The sequence below is a fragment of the Chelonus insularis genome, unplaced genomic scaffold (assembly GCF_013357705.1).
Source record: "Chelonus insularis isolate UGA/USDA-ARS -01 unplaced genomic scaffold, ASM1335770v1 contig_88_pilon, whole genome shotgun sequence".
Taxonomy (NCBI): Eukaryota; Metazoa; Arthropoda; class Insecta; order Hymenoptera; family Braconidae; genus Chelonus; species Chelonus insularis.
This window is the reverse complement of record NW_023276776.1, coordinates 2,265,462-2,285,215: the sequence shown is the minus strand read 5'-3', so window position 1 is coordinate 2,285,215 and position 19,754 is coordinate 2,265,462. Positions and strand designations below refer to the sequence as shown.

Below are 19,754 nucleotides of genomic sequence, written 5' to 3'. Positions count from 1 at the left end.
GTAGAAGGTTAAACATCAAGTTCAGAGCAGAGATAAGAACAGAGGGCCAGTATTGGTTCAGAATGTAATTCGAATAACATGTCGGTATGAAGAGAGCTTCTGTCACGAGCTGATAGTTGTCGCTAGTTACAATTAAGGGGGCGGTAACCGCTCCAAAGTATTGAGCGCATGCGCGGATGCATTTCGGAGAACATATTTTTGGAGTACAATATTTGAAACATTTTGGAATAAATACCTAATTCTCCCTCCTTAACTTCCAACTCCAAACAACATGTAAGCCAACTTTTTAGAGCAGAAATATTATTATTCTTAAATTCCTAAATACGCATAATTAATTTATGCACAGTAATTACCGTAGTAGAGAGAGAAAAAAAAGTTCAGTAAATTTAGTTGTATTTTATTTTAACATTATTTATAGTAAACTAGCGTACTAAATATTTCATCTCTTGTAAAATTTTAGAATTTATCTTTGTATAAGTGAAATTTTACCGCCATAATCATCTACCCCCACTACAAACATTTCATTTCTAAATCAACATCATTTGAAATTATATTTTTAGAATGTAAAGAACTGATGCTTTGAAAAAAAAAATTAATCATAGGTTATGCTTTTTCTTATTATTATTTTAAACATTTTATATTATCCACTTACCATATCTATTTATGAATCTTCTTTAATTAAAACGTATTGTAGGGATAGTGATAGGTTAATTGTTACCAACAAATTGGATAAATATTTATTAATCGATGTTGAACTAAATACAACTCTATTACTGAATTGTCATTTTTGGTACAAAAACATTTAACAATTTAATCACGTAAGCTATGCTAATTATTATATTACTGTTCATTAATTGAATGATTATTCTAGTGGAGAATCTAATTATCATCAACCAAGACTTTGGTATTTTCAAGATCGTTTTCAAGAAACTAATGAACGTGAAGTAGAATTTGATATGAATAATAATAATTTAGAGAATAAAATTTACTTAAATCCAGATTTTGATTTGATCATTAAAGACTTTGATATCAAAGATGCAGGAATTTATAAATGTCATGGAAAATTAGGAGAAGATTCTGAGAAGAGATATAATTATCGACTAGAACGTAAGAGATGAAATAATATATTGATTTTATTAATTACAAAAAAATAATAATAGCTGTTTTTCAAGACAATGATGCTGAATCTATACCAAAAGGTAATCTATCTGATTTGAAGGGTTATATGGAAATTAATTTGATTCCGGTCACTGAAAGATTTGCTGTAAATATCATCATTAATCTTCCACTTCGTAATTTTCAAGATGTTTTTAAATTTTTTCATGATTGATTAAGGTATCAAGAATGCCAGATTTAGCTTTAGTAAGAGAGGCTGGTGTAACTTTAGAAGTAATCTCAGAATTGAGTGCTTGGAGTCCTTGCGAAAAATGTATTAATAAACATGGATTAAAAACAAGTAAAGCTCAATGTCGACTGAAAGCTACTATAAATGAAGATGTAAGTTAAAACAAGTTTAAAATTATTAATAAACTTTATTTAAAATTATCATTTACAATTTATTCTTTTTTAATTCAATTTTATTCCAATATTATCTTTATTTTTTTACATAGGCATTTGATACAAATAAAATTGTAAAATTTTTCGACAATTCTCCATTACTTCCATGTCGATCTCATATTTTGAATGACTATTTTCCTGTTATTAGCAAAATTATTAGACACCTTCCTGAATTTCTCATTGAAAAAAAATGCAAAAGCTGTAAAAAACAAAAAAAACCATCAAAAAAGGACAAATTTAAATATAAAAAGAGATTTATATTACTTGAAGGAGCTCATTTAGCAATAACTTGCCCAGAGTCTGATTTAAATTCAATAATTATATGGAAACGGAATGAAAAAATACTAAAAACATCATTTACATCATTATTTAGAAAAAAGAAAGATATTCAAGAATCCCGGATATTAGTTGATGCATTTTCTACATTATATCTTAATGAAGTAACTATCGAAGAAGAAGGAAATTATACGTGTTACGTTAATGACATTAAAATGATGCAAGTGAAAATTAGAGTAGTCTCAAAGAGTCGTTTATTTAATGCAGGTATGTTCATTTTGCATAACAACATCATTTTTAAATGTTCTATAAGATATTGAATGATTGTATACAGAGTTAAAATAAAATGCCAAAAAATGTGGAACGCTTCACGATTTTGCGTGTCATCCTTGCGCAGGGGCCATGCTAATCTTCTCTGTATCGTTCCAATTTTAGTATATGTACTGCCGAAGCAAGTACGAAAACTTGATCGCTTCAGTTTATATATATTTCTATAACCTTGCACATGACTACATGCGAGAAAGATTGTTTTAGAGCTAGGCCATCTAGTGGCAAATATTTTAACTGAATACCATTCGCATAAGAAACATACATTAATTAATTAATAACACATCATTCGTAGAATAAATAAATGTGATAATTATGATAAATAATTATTGATTGAAATATTTAACACCGGAAAATATAATTTTTTTCCAGCATTTTCAAGACACCTAAAGTATCTAGGATACATTCTTCTTTTTTGTTTCTTCTGTTATTGTGCTGGGCTGATAGCAATATGTAAAAACCCTCACAAATATCAAAATAAAAATTATGAATCAATATTACAAGATAAAGAGAAGAAAAAAATGGTTCAATTTCAAAATACTTGGAACGATGAAAAAGCGGAGTTAAATTAACTATCTTTGTACACAATGAAATAACTCAGTATAAAGCAACCAGATTTGACACACCAACGGCGCTTCAGAGTGAAAGGTTTTATGCATGTCCAGTTTCAAAGAAGTTTAGTCTGTATTTCAACATGGCTGTAAGTTGAATGATACATTCTCTGTCATCTATTTACAACACATTTTCAAGATAAAGAAAAATTATTTTACTATGGATATCAAATTTATTCTTGGTTTACTCTTAATCTTGGTTGTTTTATTATTTGATGGTGCTTCAGGTGAGTTTAATTCAAACACTTTCACTTCCTTGTTTAGTTCACTGACAGTTCGATCTCATTATTAAATACCAAACTATTGAATAAGCCTTACAATTAAACTTGTTAAATATTAGAAACAATTTGAAACCATGAAAAAAAATATAATTTTGATAAATCAGTTATTCAGCTTTAATAATGAAAACAATTAATTAATTATTTTCATTCTTTCAACAACATTCCTAAATAACAAAACATTTTTATAGGTGTACTCAGAAGATGCGTTAGCTGCAGGTCAAGAGGAGAATTGGGGTCATGTAAAGATCCTTTCACAATGAATTCAACTCAAATTGACAGTGAGCATGGAGTCGAAGCACGTGTTTGTGGGTCAGGATGGTGCAGTAAAATAATTGAGTCTCCAAATTTAAATAATGGTAAAGTCCAATGTAAACAATTGAAACTTTTGAATATTTATAAATTGATTCAATCATTTATTTATCACTCACAATAACGTTTAACAATTAAACATTGATTTTTTTTTCAAGAATACGGAGAAGCAACTGAAAGAAAGTGTCTTCAAAGAGGACCAGATGATGATGAAGAAAGATGTGCATACACAATGATAAATAATTTAAAGGTATACATGTGTTTTTGTAAAGGCGATTTATGCAATCATACAGATTCTTTGGTTGCTTCTAGCTTTCTTATTTTAATTGCAAACTTGTTAGCGATACGTCATTAATGAACAATAAAATCTGTCACCTGTGTGTACATTATTGTCAATGAAACGTTAAAGTATCGATAATTTATTAGAAACCATGATTGAAAAAAATGGAAAAAGTTTTATAAATATAAAATGAATTTACTATAATTATTGATAGACTAAATAATTAACTGTCAAATAAATTGAATTGATGCTACTAAATATACATTATTATTCACAATCTCTACAAAAAGGATGTCCAAATCTAATACTACCGAGTATATTACCAGGAAGTCCATTGATTTCTCGGTCTTTTTGTTTTTCAAGTAAAGATTTTTCATGTGGTATTTCATGGAAAAATGGTCCTCCTCGACCATAGAGATATGCAACTGCAAGCATAGCTGCTGGTCCAGTCAGTAAAAATGGATCAGAGTTATCTAGAATACCAATGATATATGGATTATTTCATTCATGATTTTATTTTTAAGAATTATAAGATAATAAAAAATTACCTAAACGATTGTCAGAATCAAAAGTTCTATCCGTGATAATTCGAGATTTATATCCATAATTATTATCATTTCCTGGTACAACAAAAACTCCAGCTGGCCAAAACTGTTGTACACCTTGAGATGATCCAAATGGTGATATTGTATTCCCAAACTTTGCTACTTGACGTCCTATAGCTAAAAAAGCATTCTGGCTGACAGTAGTTTGACCTACAAAAAGATACTCAGAGTTATTGATGATGAAAGAAATTTCTTTACAATAATTATAAAATTAACTGATCAATAAACACAAAACCATTAGTGGTAAATTGGTGTTCGTAGACATGAGGAGGAGAAAATATTTTGACATGAACACTGGACAAAGGTGCTGCTATAATTACAACTCCTGAAAGCAGTAGTCCTAAAATGTTTGACTGAAAATTATAACGAAATAATAATTAAATTAAACGAAATTAAATGACGTAAATTTACAAATATATTTTATCATAGCAGAATTGTTACTTTGAGATTCATTATTCATTATGTTGATCAATAGAACATCTCGAATAACTCTCTAAGATATTAATTATGAATGCTTATTACGCATTCCATCTAGACTATTATGTAACTAGTAAAAAAAAATATATTCATATTCTCTTCAGATTCATTTCTATTCTTCATGCCTTTTGTTTTATTCACTTTAATGACCTGACTACTATTCTGATCATTTATACAAGAAATTGGCTAATCATCTTTATTTCATGAAAGAATTTTTAACTTTTTAAATCAAGGCTTTGTTGAATCATATAGAATTAACAAAATAAAAAATATCACTGCTATATAATTTTGTATCTTATTTTAATTCACATTCCATTGAATGATTATTGAAGATTGATAGATCAATCATCTCTTAATAGAAATTCACATTTTGTTACAATTGATATCAAGTTACTGGTATACACTTTCAAAAGGCGATTAAATTTATTGGAGCCTGATGTGAAGCAACCAAGTCACGGGATTCTAGAGGCAATTCACTACCATACCCCTTTACCCCGTATAGAACCTCATCGCAAATCCAGTAAAGTCGGATGTCGTTATATACATGCATAAATCTATGGTCATAAGTACTAAGGTATTGCTTTAATCCCTTATATGTACAGCAACCACAAGTGGTAGCATCTACGCTTAAATCACATCAGTATCTTCTATACAATCTGTTTATATATTTTTTTTTTAATCGCAATCTATTGTCGGTTAAGTTCTAGTTCGTTCTAGAAATTTTGATAAATATTGTAATTAAAATAAAAGTCATTTTACAAAGGAAGTATTATATGGTTTATGTAACAAAAAAATAATGTTAGGAAAAATTTCAAATGTTACATAGATACTCATAAATATGAAGTAGAAATTTAGCTGAATCTTATAAAAGTCTACAATCTAAGTAAAATCATGGTGGAGATGTTAATATCTAGGTAGAGATAAAAAAATTAAACCAGGTTGCGCATTTAGTAGTTTGTAGTTATATATAATAGACTATTTCTTTATAAAAAAAAAATACATTTTAAAGAAATCTAAAATAAAAAAAATACAAAATCTGTTTATAGTTGATCAAAAAAAATTGCTTCCAACATCTGTGTTGGTATAACTATCGTAAAAAATTAGATTTCTTGATGATTGTTGATTATTTACAATAAATATTGTACCATGAATGATAAAAATTAAATAACTCCAAAAATTTTAATTAATATTGGTAACCATCATACAATCATTTGATTATTAATGAAAATAATAGAAAGACTTTTTGCAGTATAAATAAAAATATATTAATAAATGTGCAAATATCAGAGATAATCTAGTTTAGACGTTTTCATCATATTTTAATAATTGAATAAAAAATCAAGATTTTACGCAAAAGAATGTACCAACAAATGTTGTTTATTTACATCAATTAAGAAACTTACCATCAACATTTTTCATTAATAAGTTAATTATTTAAAATCACTCGATAGATTTTATAATAAATTTTTATGTCAACACAGTTTTTGTTTAAATAAAAGTACTGATCAAGAAAAGTGGTGAGACAATATTGATGTGATCAGGTGAATTTGTCTATTTATTAATAAGTTTAAATGAATACTAAATCACAAACTCATGTGGACAGGAACTGATCTAGTTTGGATGTACCAAGAGAATGTAATCTATGAATAGTCTACATCTCCCTTCTTAGGAAATACCCCACCTGAGTAACAGGGTATATAAAACACTGAAAGAAGAAGGACCATCACGTGAGGATAATGATGAGAGGATACTTTCATTTTCGAAGACAAATACTATGTATTATTATTATTATTCTAATCTATTTTTAGATATAATCAATTTATCTATGCCAATTATAATAATATTAAATCTTTTCTATCATTCAGATCTTAACCATCAATGATTTTTTATTGTTGTCAACATACTAACCTATCATCATTTTATTGATTTATATATTTATTACAACATATGGAATTATTTATCAAAAAGTTAAATACACTTATCTCAATTTTTGACCTTTTTGTTGAGATCAATTGAAGTTATAAATGATAAAAAGTTATAATAATAAGAAATATAAAAAATAAATGTTGCAAATTACTTGAAATACTTAGAGAAAAAGTATTGATTTAATTCATATTTTTGTTTAAATAATTGATATTATTATTGTAAGGTTACTGCGTATATAATAAATATCCATAAAGTATGAATTTAAAAGAAAATTATAATAAAATCAAAAAGTCGACTCACACAAGAATTTAAAAGTCAGTAATTAGTTTGTATTTGTAGCCAATCAGCGAAATGGTGGCGCTACTGTCGCTCCACAGCCAAACGATTGTTGGTTATGTCGGTCGTATTCTGAGTGAATAGCGCGCGGGCGAGTTTATGGGTAATATTTCCCAAGATTCTTTGTAGATCTGTGCAAAACATTAAAATTTTTGATATGTTAAACTAAAATTCAAACTTTTTGCTATAAAAAATACTGAATATTAGTTTACAATTATCAAAATGAGTTCAAAACATATACTATCAAATGTAATTTAGATAACTTTGTGGTTAACTTTTAACTAATATGGCGATTTTTTGTTGTAAATTATGATCTGATTGCTGAAAAGTAAATCTATTGTTGAACTTTCAAATTCTGATCATTCATTTATATAAATCAGTCAATAAAATACAAAAAGACAGTTTATATGATTACACGTGATGTATGAAAAAATTGTTACTAAAAACAATCTAAATATATCAACTAAATATTGTTTACTCCGATTGAAACTCGAATTTTAATGTTTTCATTCTTTTCAGTGACATGTCTGTAGTGGATACAGAACTCACTGAAAATTTAATTCAGATACATAAAGACTTTTCTTTATTTCATGATTTAAAAGTAAGTAAAATTTAAATGCATTATCAATGAATGCACAAAAATTTTATTTATAACCTCCAAATAATAATGATATTCTACTACACATGTTTATAGGAAAGTACTAGTGATGTAAGTTGTCTTTCAGTGGTAATGAGAAATGAAGACACCGAAACTGATGAAGTTCAAGGTATTATTGTTGATAATCATCAATTGCTTGGTACTACATTGACAGCAATTACGCTTCCTGATGGTACTCAAGCTTTTGTAACGAACGATGTTGAAAATGATGATTTAGAAGAGAAAGATTCAGCTGTTAATTTAGAAAATGATGGGAGAACTATTGTAGTAAGAGATTTATCAGAATTAGGAAATGAAAAAACACTTGAATTTCATTTAGAAGCTCCAACAATTGTACAAGCTCAAGCAGGATCGTCAAAAAATGATGATGGTATTTATTCTGAAGTAGAATTTTTTAATGGAACTACCTATATGGTTACTCGTCATGTGACTAATGAATTTTGGGAAATTCAAGATGGTAAAGTCAAATCAAAAGATGGTAAAATAATTATTAAGAAACTTAATGACACTCCTAAAGCTCAATATCAATGTCCTAGATTAGGATGTTCCAAAGTATATAGTACTCCTCATCATTTAAAGGTTCACGAACGATCTCATACAGGTCAACGACCTTATGAATGTACACATCCAAATTGTAAAAAAAGTTTTTCAACTGGTTATAGCTTGAAAGCTCATCTTCGAACTCATACTGGTGAAAAACCTTACAAATGTACGGCAGAATCATGCACAAAATGCTTTAAAACTTCTGGAGATTTATTAAAACATATGAGAACACATACTGGAGAACGTCCTTTTGTATGTCCTTTTGATGGATGTGGTAGATCATTTACTACTAGTAACATTAGAAAAGTTCACATTAGAACTCACACTGGTGAACGACCTTACAAGTGTTCTGAATGTGAGAAGGCTTTTGCGAGTGCTACTAATTATAAAAATCATGTGAGAATTCACTCAGGTGAAAAACCATATGTATGTATGATGGAAAATTGTGACAAACGGTTTACGGAATATTCTAGTCTTTATAAACATCATTTGGTTCATACTCAACAGAAACCATTTGAATGTAATTTATGTCTCAAGAGATATAGACAAAACAGCACGCTCGTTATGCATAAAAGAACTGCACATGCTTTGATTGAAAGTGATGATGGTATGGATGGAATTTTCCTACAAAAAACTAGTGAAGCTACACAAGTTAAAAACAAACGGCAATGCATCATAAAACAAAATGTAAGTTTTTTTTTAATGAAATTATTAATTTATTTCTTAAGAAATATAAATAATATAATATATATTAGATTAAAATTACTGTAATAAATTATCTTTATTTCTTTTCTTTAGATGTTTACTGTCAACAATAATGGGCAATTGCAAATATCAGAAACAACCGAAGATTCTGCTGATGAAAATGAGACACAGATTCTTCTGGTTGGTGATCCATCTCAAATAGCTGCTTTACAGGTTAGTATTTGAATGATAAATAATCTAAAATTTTGACCTACATTTCATACTATTTCACAATAAAGAGTTCATTTATCTAATAATTCCATCAATTACAGTAAGATATGACACTAATTTAGTACCAGAATGTTTTCTATTTACTTAAATTTATTGGTACTATTTGTTTCTAGCAAATGAGTTTAGAAGAAAATTTAGAGGAACCAGAAATTGATATTCCACTTGAAGGGCTTAATATCAAAATTGAAGATATGGAGTTTGGATGGAGCTAGATAACAAAGAAATAAATAATATTTTAAAATGAGGTTAAAGTTTTTTTTATTACTATAAGCTCGTTTTTAATAGAGTTTATAAAGAATTTTAAAAAAAGACTTTGTCAATATTTTACTATGTGATACATAATATAAATATATATATACATAATTAGCTCAAATTCTACTTTTTAAAAGTAATCGCCATTATTAAGAATTATTGTAAAATTATCTAATATTAATATCTCACACTATGTGTGAACTATGTGATAATAATATTTGTTTTTTGATTTCTTATTATCATTAACATTCAAGTAATTCGTGGGAGGTCTTCAAAATATATCATTAAAATATTCGACATTTTGAAATTTATATTAATATAGAGTCCATTAATTTTCAAATTTAACTACAAAATTATCTTTAAAATTTTTAAGTTTGAATTTATTGTTTCTAAATTCATTGTGTCTATAATATTTTGATAATTAAGATTAATAGAAAGTTAAATTAGTCGATAAAAAAATAATAAGAGACTGCATGATACCATTAAATCACAAGAGAATAAGTCGATTATTTTATGTTGTATCATCAATGTTGAATTTATCTTTTAATTCCAATTATTAACAAAGATAAATAAACAGATTATTAACAATTTTTCAATGACACTTCAATATCTTTGATATTAATAGATAAATCAATTCTACAAGTGTTTTACATAATTTATCACTTAATTTATGGGTATTTAATTAACAGATTATTGGACATCCGGTTCCGGTACCTCCCACTGTTTATAAAATCACTCAACTAATATAGCACTTAATTTTTTAACATGTATATTTACATAAAAATAGTAGAACAAAGAACTAATATTTTTTACTATTAGTAATCATGTATGAGATACAAATCTCTACCAATTGATCTCAATTATTGCACATTTTATTAAATCTTTTGTAATATTTTTTATTAGAAACACCGAGATTATGCGATGAAAAAAATCAATAAACAAATAAATTGTTGAAAAAAGAAAAAAATATTTTAAGTAGTAGAAAAAATAGAAAATCTAATCGATATTTAACTATTAAGTGATTAAATGGATATAAAAGATACAAAACCAATCTTATAAAGATATTCCACGTGTAATTTTACAGTTATTAAAAAAAATATAACTGTCTGTAAAGGATAATCCAAAGTGTTGCTATCTAGCTTAGAAGTCAACGGTGTATAAAGAAGATAAGCCATTGTCGATGAAAAAGATCAGCTACTGATTGTAAGTATTAAAAAAAAGGGAAGATGTAGATAAAGAATTTGAGTGAAAAGGCATTGATTATCAAGTATTATTACTTTATTATTAAAATAGTAATTAACAATAATAACAAATGATTCCTTGATAAAATAAAAAATTGAATGATTATTAATAAAAAAAAAATTCTTACTGATTTATTATTATAAACAAATTCTTATGTATTTTCAATAATTTACGTCAGAGATAAATGTATATAACTGTTTATAAAGAGTTCATCAGCAATTCTCACAAGTTTACGCATTGACTTAGTAAACAATTAACTAAATTAATGTAAATTAATCTAATGAGAACGAACTATTTATATTTTTGCATCTAGTGTTTTGTAATATATTTAGGACAAAGTGCTTTTGGTCAAATGTCATTTTCACGCACATTTAAACTATCACCATTGTCACTTCCTCAGTAAAGGCAGTCTATTATCTTGCGTTTACTGATCAAATGATGACTAAAGGGTTGCCTTGATGGCGTCGCCAAGTGGAAAATATTAACTATTGCGGTTAAACACTTATTTGTATGTTACTTGCTTGGTATAACATGTGATACAAATAGAAAAAGTATTAACAAATATTTTATAATTAATAGAATTAACAGATAAATGATTACTACATAATCGACTTTCAACGTAATCCAAATGATCGAGTGCCCTCGTTCGAGAATTTTCAAGTACGTGATCTTTGATATCATTTCATAAAGATTTCTATCATCAATAATATAATAAAACATATGTTTGTTAATTATATTGAAATTATACTCTGATAATTATAAGAATATTAATATAATTATGAAGAGAAATAATTATTCCAGACTTGAATATTTGCTTAAATGTGATAAATGATCAATAATTTAACTTGAATGTGTAAATATGTTGAATAATTGAAGTGGTAAATGTAGATGTTATATATCATAAGTTGCATTTATCTTGAACAATTTATTGAATAGTTTCAAATAGACAGTCTACACAAAACAGATACTAGGTAAATATCAAGGAGGTGTCAACAACTTATGACCTCGACAATACAACAGATCATGTGATAGACTTTTCATGATAAGTTGATTTTTTCCTTTAGGAAGAGCAGAAAAATATAGACAATACGTAAATAATGTGTAACATCTTTATTTATAAGCTGTTAATCATTTGGTCTTATGATCCTTCAATGGGCCCCTGAGTTAAATCGATCGTTCGTAGGCGTGAAGCATCATAAATACATAACAAGCTATGTCCTTACAATTAACTTACGCAAACAAATGCCTTTCATACTTTTGTCTTTTTGTTCTTTTTCTTCTTTTCCAGTTTGTGATGGACAATAACTGTAAAATACAACTCAACTGCTATTGTTTAAGGGAAACTTCTTATCAACTCATAAGAAAAACGATTGACGCAGTCACCAAGGACCTCTATCCATGTCTGAATGTCGTGTTTTTAAAAGAAATTGAGACAATTGATCTTCTTAACATTGGTAAATTATTTCTATTTTTGTGATATTTTATTCTTTAAATATTTCAGCCACGTCATTTTCACAGACAAATGTATTACTAGTTTTGTCAATTGATGAAACAGTAAATAGAAGAAATCAGGAAATTACTATTATTTACACTAATAAAGAAAAAACCCAAAAAATTTTTAAGTTTTAAATTAAAACGATTTTTTATCGATAAATAATGATAAAAAATATTTAATAATACAATAATATTAATAATTAATTTTATTGAAAAAATGTTCATTATATTTTTTTTTGATCATTCAATCAGTTGATCATAACAAAGCAAAAAAAATCTATGAATGATCATATTGCACTTCTTGTCATCTATTATCGAGATTTTTTTATAGATTGGATTTATAATCAATATAGATAAATAATTTATTAACTTATTTTTTAATAATAATATTAAATAAAGTGTTGTCATTTCATACTATTTTTAAATGATTCTTCCTGATTGAAAGCAAATTGTTTCATATTTGGAATAATAAGTTCAAATAGTATAAAATAATAAAAAATTTCCAATAAATAGAAAATAGTATGAATAATAATGAATGATTTAATTGAATAATTTTCAAGGTTTTTGATGGACCATATGAATGAATTTTAGCCTTGAAAAGTACCTTTGAAAAAGGGTAACGAACGTAAGAATATTAGTGGGGGTATACGATTGAATCTAGTAAAAGATAAAGGCCATTGATGAAGAGAGGGGCAAAAACAGTTAAAAGGGAGAACGTAGGCTTGGCTGAAGATCCACATTCGACGTGTGGACACCAGTTATTCAATGCAACATAGTGCGGGTGTAATAAGTGGCTTTCACAACACAACAGACTCCAATAACAATCTTCGTTATGATTTCGTGACAATTCAAAAAGCTTCCGAGGTACTCCTCGTATAAGTGATAACTTTAGTGCACTTGTTGATAGCCTGGAAGACCTTTTAGGCAACTATCAAGTTAAAAAAGATGTCAAAGAAGCAATGGATGGTTTTGTTGATGCTGTTTTTGACTTATCTTCTTCTTGGTGCTTCAATTTTTTATCATATCGAAAGTCAATTGGAGATTGAGAAGGTCCAACAAGCACGACTGGAACGAATTGAAATCAATGGTACCTTGAATTACATTTTTTAAACTTCATTACAAAGAATTACATTGTTCAAATTTATTTATTTTTTGTTATTCTTGGAAAACCCATTTATTAATAATAATTCGTTGAAAAAAACGTCATCAATTCGATAATAATCAATCTTTACTTAATAAAAAAAATTATCTCAATGACTATTTTTTATTCTTAGCTGTGAGATATATAATCAATTATTTATTTCATTATTTATTAGACTATTGCAAATATTCTGACAACATTTTATGCAAATATCATCAAGTGTACTGATAGTTAAATGCTTGCATTTCTAGTAATATTGTAAATCATCATTTTTCATATCCTTTACAGCTAAATTAACTGAAAATATAAAAAATCAAACAATGTTGTAATTGGTATCAATAACATTCTAAATAAATGATAATTACTGAATATTTTTAGTAAATAGCTAAATATACCATGAACTTATATTACCTATTGTCATGTATTAAAACCGTCATACTAACAATGAGATAGCGTGTAATCAGTTATCAAAGTAATTTGTCCACAATACAATTTTGTATAGCAGTTGATCAAATGTAATAGAGCCAGGTCGTTGTTATACAGCGAATAATAGTGACTGAATTTTTGTATGCATAGGAGTGTCCATTATTGCGGTTGGAGAAGGCTAACATTGTCCATCGTGAGTTGACAATGTCGTCGTGTAAATCGTGTAATCCAAGAGCCATTGTCGAGATTCTTAAAAAATCATTTGGAAATTTTTTCCAGTTGATTGTTTTATAGACATGTGACATGAACATTCATAAAATTAACCTCTAACACTCATTTGAATATTTATTATTTCATGAACAAATCATTATTTTTTATTTATTTAAAAAAAAAAATTGAACTTTTTCAATATGTATTGATATTCTGTTCATTCCCAGAATTTGTTTTTGATAAACGAGTATTTACTCGACTATTATCAAAAGTCATGTGATATAAGTTCAAACGAATTTAGACTAAACTATAGTATTATATAGACTGACTTATTTTTAATAAATTATTAATCATTTAATAAAGGATATTACTCAATTAACATTTTATATACTATCTTGAAGACAGGAACTTGAAGATAAAGAATAACAGGTAGATTTGATATCGAAACACATCACTAAAGTGATGGAGTGGGACCTTGAATTTTTAACGGTTTAAATCTATGAATAGGCTTATTTAGTTAATTGATGTAATTTGACAATTAAATAGTTCTACACTTTGTAAGGCATGTAAGGGAGGTAAATCTATAAGTGGAATTTATCAACAAATTCGATATTGTTGAAGATATCATTTTATTTTCTTTTGTCAAATAGACTGGAGACTATTAAAAATAGATAAAACTCTTATTATCAATAAATAAATATATTTTTAAAAATTTAAATGTTCATTTAAATGTCATTAAGAGAGTTGTTAACCAATATGGATTAGATATTTTATATAATAATTAATTAGTATTTTCAAATATTCAACTGATGTCTTCATTCAGTGATACAGGGGTTCTAAAACCAGTCCTATCATTATTTTTTATTGTATCACAAAAGAAGCTTGGATATTTAATTCAATAAAAAAAAATGTCGATTTAATGTATGTAATAGAAACGATTGCTGTGAAAAAGTTGAATAAATCTCCTAGTAGTCAATTACACATTGTAATTTCACTATTCTCTCAATGATACAGTTGATTGCGTGTTCTCCAACTACTGTATAACGAACAAAACATAAAATATATCCAACAAGTATCGGTTGATAAGATAATTGAAGCCAATTGTTAAAGCAATAAACGTATGAGATCGCTTTCATGTTCATTAGACTAAAGACTGGTAATTGCTCTTAAAAGTCTTCCTTTTCTTTCATTTTCCATCCAACTTTTTATTGAGAATATTCATCTCATCTAACATGTAAATATAGTTTGAATATTGATTATTAACTAATTGTTTTTATTTTTATCTTTTATACTTTCAGCACTTCTTCAAGAACACTATTATCCTCAAACTAAAGAAGATCAGTATGAAATTTTCAAGAAGCTCAGTGATTACTGTGGAAAATCAGTTTATAATTACAGTGAAAATGAAACTGATTCATTAAAATGGGATTTTTATAATAGTTTTTATTTTGCTTATACTGTTGTTAGTACTATTGGTAAGTTTATTAGAATTTTTAAAAATAAATTACAATATTCATCGAACAACATGAATATTATATATGATTTTATTAGAATAAATTTCATGAACAATTTGAATCACAAAGTTAAAAAGAAAAAAAAACTAGAACGCAAGCTTGATACTTTTTTAGAATTATAATTGATAATAATATACGTAAAAACCACAGTCAATGTTATCAAGTTTGTATATATCTTTGTTATCATAAATTGCATGTAATTTATTCTAAACATTCATTTAATAGTCTACAAGAATGACAATAATAAAAATATTCTTTTTTTAGGATACGGAAATTTAGCACCAACAAATATGCTAAGTCGAATACTTATGATTTTTTATGGTCTTGTTGGTATTCCAATGAATGGTATTCTACTGGCACAATTAGGAGAATTTTTTAGTATTGTTTTTATTCGAGCACATCAAAAATATAAATCTTATAAACAACAAGATGATTGTACGAAGAAATTAACACCATTAGAAACCAGGAAAGCAGGACTTGCTGCTCAAATATTGATGTATCTTGTTCCGGGTTTCGTCATGTTTATTTTTTTTCCTGCATTCTTATTTTCTTACTATGAAGGATGGACTTATGAAGAGGCTGTTTATTATGCATTTGTAACATTAACTACAATAGGATTTGGTGATTATGTCGCTGGTGAGTTAATTTATTAAAATTACCAGAGATCACTATAATTCATTCCAACTAAATAAATGTAATATTTACTCAAATGATCGTAACCATTTACACTAAACCATAAGTATTTGATTACTTGATATAATTGGATAATTATTCATTTGAAAAATTTTATCTTTTGTTCATGCTAACAAAAAAGAGAGTGAGGTAAGTCTATAATGAGGAAATTCATTAAAATAGTATGTAATTGTATTATTACTTAATGAATCATTTTGTTAATGAGCATGAGCGTGACATATGTATAATACTACACATATTGAAATAATATTTATGAGTTATTGCATTGCATAGAAAAAATGTCATTACATACTAATTGAGTTTATTAAATAGCAGAAGAATCATTTTATATTTATTTTATCATTTAAATACTATTATATATTTGTTTTTAATAGTACAAAATATGTGTGTAATAAATGTATTTAATTTTGACTATGATGTCTAGGTCAAGATAATACAAAAGGCAGTGGATTTCTTTTCATTCTCTATAAATCATTCCTCATCGCCTGGATCTCCTTCGGTCTTGGCTATATTGTAATGATCATGACCTTCATCACGCGAGGAATGCGTAGCAAGAAAATAGTACGTCTTGAACATAAACTTGCAATGAATTTAAAACAGACTCAGCACAAAATATTGAGTGAGTTCAATAAGGAGGTCAGTTACCTTAGGAGAGTCTTCAATGAGCTCCAGTTGTCTAAAGTCAAGGTAAGTGACCTCATTATTTAATTTACGGTAATTCATTGTTTTCATTAATACATTTGCCAATAAGCTTTTGAACAATCTCATTAAGTTTATTCAGGTCATTATAATAATGAGAAAGTTATGATACATAAACTTTGTAAGAGATGATAATAATATGTGTTTTTTATTTTTTTTTATAGCGAGTCTATGTTGATGAGTATGATTATGAGACTCCTCCAACATCACTAATGCGTAGCAACAGTTTTCCAGACCTTCGTAAATTAGTTTATGGTGGTTTACCAAGTACAGCACCTATTCATCCAAGACGTCGAGCTAATAGTGAAGTAGTACCGATGGAAACTTCAGTAGCACGAGTAGTTTCTGAAACAGATCTTCAGCGAATTGATAAAACAGCCACTTTTGCTACTCATGCAATGGTACAACCAGCAGAGTTATTAGCACGATTAGTCAACATATTGGGTTACATTCCACCTCCACCTGATGATGATGAAGTCGATATCGATTCTCGTGCTGGAATTCAAGGTTTCAGTGACAAAGAAATTCTTTCAAATGAACGAGGTTTTACTGAATCAAATTGGCAAATTGGTGGAGATAAAATACCGAGAAAGCCGCGATCTCGTGCTGCAAGTGAAGTTAGACTAGATCCGACTTTTGATTCAGGTGTTCAAAGGAATCAAGAATGGACTTGGTCAGGTCCGGCAGCTTCTCGAAAAATTCAAGAATTAATAAAAGCTCGAAGAAATGGTGTTAATATTAATAAAGATAAAGAATCTAAATCAATTTTCCCTCTTAATTTACCTAAATCAGTACCACTTCCACGGTGGATTAAACATCTGTCAACGAAGAAAGAAGGTCATCGTACCCGGAATTCAGTTTCCGTTGGCGACTTGGAGAACAATGATAATGATTACTTGACCAACGTTACTGGTCTCACTGACAGATCAACTTACTTCACTCACACAGGCGGAGTAGACTTATCATCCACTTTAGAAGGTAATAGTCTTTTAGAAGAAACGAGTTTAGCAGATTTCTTAAGAGCTCTAACTGCTTTACACTCTCGAGTGGGAGCAGTACCTGATGAATTTATGAAGAAGCCTCAAAGAAAGATGGGAACTGCATCTTTAACTCCACCGAAACTTCCAAGTCTTTTTACATTATTTGCTCCACAATCTGAAAGTGCATCTGTTTCTCAAAGCAATCAAAATACAATTACAAATGAACTTAATGCCTCAAGAAGATTTTCACTGAGAACAACTGAAAATTCAAGTAATTCTACGCCTGTTTATGACAGAAGGAATAGTTTAGCATCTTCAAAACCAAGAAATCGAAGATTTTCATTACGTCCAGTAACAACACCTTTGGGTCCAACTCCTGAAGCGTCTCCTTATTTATCAGCACCTAGAAAAGAAAGTTCCAGTCCACCACCAGCTTATAGTCCTAACGCTTTTACTTTCGAATGTGCTAGAGATCCTTTAGTACCTTCAGAAGGTGTACCCGGTATTTCTTCACCGGTAGCATCAACTTCTCATCGAACATCTCTTCGAAATGGTTATAATGATGTTCCACCAATTACCATGGGTACTTCGGCAACTAAAGTAATGCCACGATGGCGAGCGGGAATATTGCAAAGGCAGATAAATCAAAAGAATTTACAAAAAAGAGTTCGAGCTTTTAGTTTAAGTGATGTTAATTCTGAAAGAATTGGAAATAGTGATAAAATAACATCTATAAGTCCGTTAGCTTTGGATCCAACTGTTCGAACTGAAACTTTAACGTCCAAAGATTATCCTTTCAACAAAGGATCTGTTCAAAAGACTGTTACGATTTTATCACCAAACTTAGAAAATAAAAAAGAGGGCAAAAGTTATCCTGAAAGACCTAGACCTTTCTTAAGAACTGTTTCTGCAATAAGTAATCCATTATCAACAAGTGAATCACCTAAAACTGTCAACACTAATCCATTTGTTATTAACATGGAAAATATTAATACTGACACAAATTTAAATACACATAAAACCTCAGAATTATTATCAAATGATCAAATCATCCCTATTGATAATTCATTAAATAATTTACAAGATCGAACTGTTTCTCAAGGATTAATGAAAGTAAAAAATATCAAAGCTGCACCGACAACAACTCAAGAATTACAGGGATCAATGCAGCAAGTTGATTTGACATCAATTGAACCGATCATTACAGTTAAATCTGATAATCATTCAAATAAATCAAAAGGATCAGATCTTATGGCAACGCAAATTGAATTAGATGATAGGAAATCTATGTCGAGGGCATTAGACGATCAGTTGGAAGAAAAAAAATTGAGTAATAAAAATAATAATATCCCTGGAGTATCAGTAGAATCTTATAAATCAGTAAGTGAAATTGAAATCAATAAACCAAATGAAAATGTCTTTGAACGATATTCGAAAGTACTTCCACAAGCATCAACTAGTAAATCTTTTGACAAAGAAACAATAAATAATCTGCAGAAAAATGATGAAAAATTAACAGACAAAATACCAATAGATTTTGACGGAGATTCTCGTGAATCTACGACTTAGAAATATAAATTTATGTCTTAATTTATTTTGCATCTTTTTTTTTTTAAAGAAAAAACCTGAATAAATAAAAAATATATATATATTTTAATTATTACTTAAAGAGATATTTTTTTAAAAAATATTTTAAACGGGTAATTCAAGTTTAGAATAATAAAAGGCTTACTGTGATAGAATTTGTTCAAAAACTGACTGGTTAGGATAGCTCGGCTGGTTCGAGTTGATTAAAGCAATAAACAATAACGATAATGTTACGTTTATGAATAAGAATAAGCTTAAATAAATTAAAAAGATAATAATATATAAAATATTCATTCATTTATATTCATTGTAAATAAATCATTCATAATTTGTGAAATAAATGTATAAAGACATG

The 19,754-nt window shown here is 27.9% G+C and overlaps 4 protein-coding genes and 1 non-coding gene across 10 annotated transcripts; 3 read left to right on the top strand and 2 right to left on the bottom strand.

Annotated features, from left to right (window-relative positions):
• The first annotated feature begins 581 nt into the window (after window positions 1-581).
• Window positions 582-3,755, top strand: rtv (QVR superfamily protein rtv). Its single transcript, XM_035090857.1, has 7 exons — window positions 582-790; window positions 872-1,107; window positions 1,161-1,264; window positions 1,336-1,497; window positions 1,611-2,100; window positions 3,241-3,408; window positions 3,520-3,755. The coding sequence occupies exons 1-7, from the start codon at window positions 606-608 to the stop codon at window positions 3,714-3,716; spliced, it is 1,542 nt and encodes a 513-aa protein (XP_034946748.1). The 5' UTR covers window positions 582-605; the 3' UTR covers window positions 3,717-3,755.
• Window positions 2,186-2,292, bottom strand: LOC118072204 (U6 spliceosomal RNA). The gene has a single exon (XR_004690990.1). It is a non-coding gene; the product is annotated as a U6 spliceosomal RNA (small nuclear RNA).
• Window positions 3,756-3,876: 121 nt separating the features above from the next.
• Window positions 3,877-6,626, bottom strand: LOC118071626 (uncharacterized). 2 transcript variants are annotated; one of them, XM_035090856.1, is made up of 4 exons: window positions 6,127-6,626; window positions 4,482-4,599; window positions 4,190-4,396; window positions 3,877-4,114 (listed from the first exon to the last, which is right to left on the bottom strand). In XM_035090856.1, the coding sequence occupies exons 1-4, from the start codon at window positions 6,133-6,135 to the stop codon at window positions 3,909-3,911; spliced, it is 540 nt and encodes a 179-aa protein (XP_034946747.1). In that variant the 5' UTR covers window positions 6,136-6,626; the 3' UTR covers window positions 3,877-3,908. The 2 variants fall into 2 exon arrangements, with proteins under 2 accessions (XP_034946747.1, XP_034946746.1); XM_035090855.1 differs by lacking the exon at window positions 6,127-6,626 and adding an exon at window positions 4,688-5,433.
• A 416-nt stretch (window positions 6,627-7,042) lies between these two features.
• LOC118072012 (zinc finger protein 143-like) lies at window positions 7,043-9,483 on the top strand. Of its 3 annotated transcripts, none has more exons than XM_035091562.1 (5): window positions 7,043-7,234; window positions 7,505-7,586; window positions 7,680-8,873; window positions 8,985-9,104; window positions 9,275-9,483. In XM_035091562.1, exons 2-5 carry the CDS (start codon window positions 7,509-7,511, stop codon window positions 9,371-9,373), a joined length of 1,491 nt encoding a protein of 496 aa, XP_034947453.1. In that variant the 5' UTR covers window positions 7,043-7,234; window positions 7,505-7,508; the 3' UTR covers window positions 9,374-9,483. The 3 variants fall into 3 exon arrangements, with proteins under 3 accessions (XP_034947453.1, XP_034947451.1, XP_034947452.1); XM_035091560.1 differs by having other exon boundaries at window positions 7,043-7,407; XM_035091561.1 differs by having other exon boundaries at window positions 7,046-7,088.
• A 2,014-nt stretch (window positions 9,484-11,497) lies between these two features.
• Ork1 (open rectifier K[+] channel 1) lies at window positions 11,498-19,746 on the top strand. Of its 3 annotated transcripts, XM_035091095.1 has the most exons (6): window positions 11,498-12,109; window positions 12,710-13,236; window positions 15,225-15,401; window positions 15,705-16,076; window positions 16,558-16,820; window positions 16,997-19,746. In XM_035091095.1, exons 2-6 carry the CDS (start codon window positions 13,095-13,097, stop codon window positions 19,379-19,381), a joined length of 3,339 nt encoding a protein of 1,112 aa, XP_034946986.1. In that variant the 5' UTR covers window positions 11,498-12,109; window positions 12,710-13,094; the 3' UTR covers window positions 19,382-19,746. The 3 variants fall into 3 exon arrangements, with proteins under 3 accessions (XP_034946986.1, XP_034946987.1, XP_034946988.1); XM_035091096.1 differs by lacking the exon at window positions 11,498-12,109 and having other exon boundaries at window positions 12,704-13,236; XM_035091097.1 differs by lacking the exons at window positions 11,498-12,109; window positions 12,710-13,236 and adding an exon at window positions 13,833-13,909.
• Window positions 19,747-19,754: the final 8 nt, after the last annotated feature.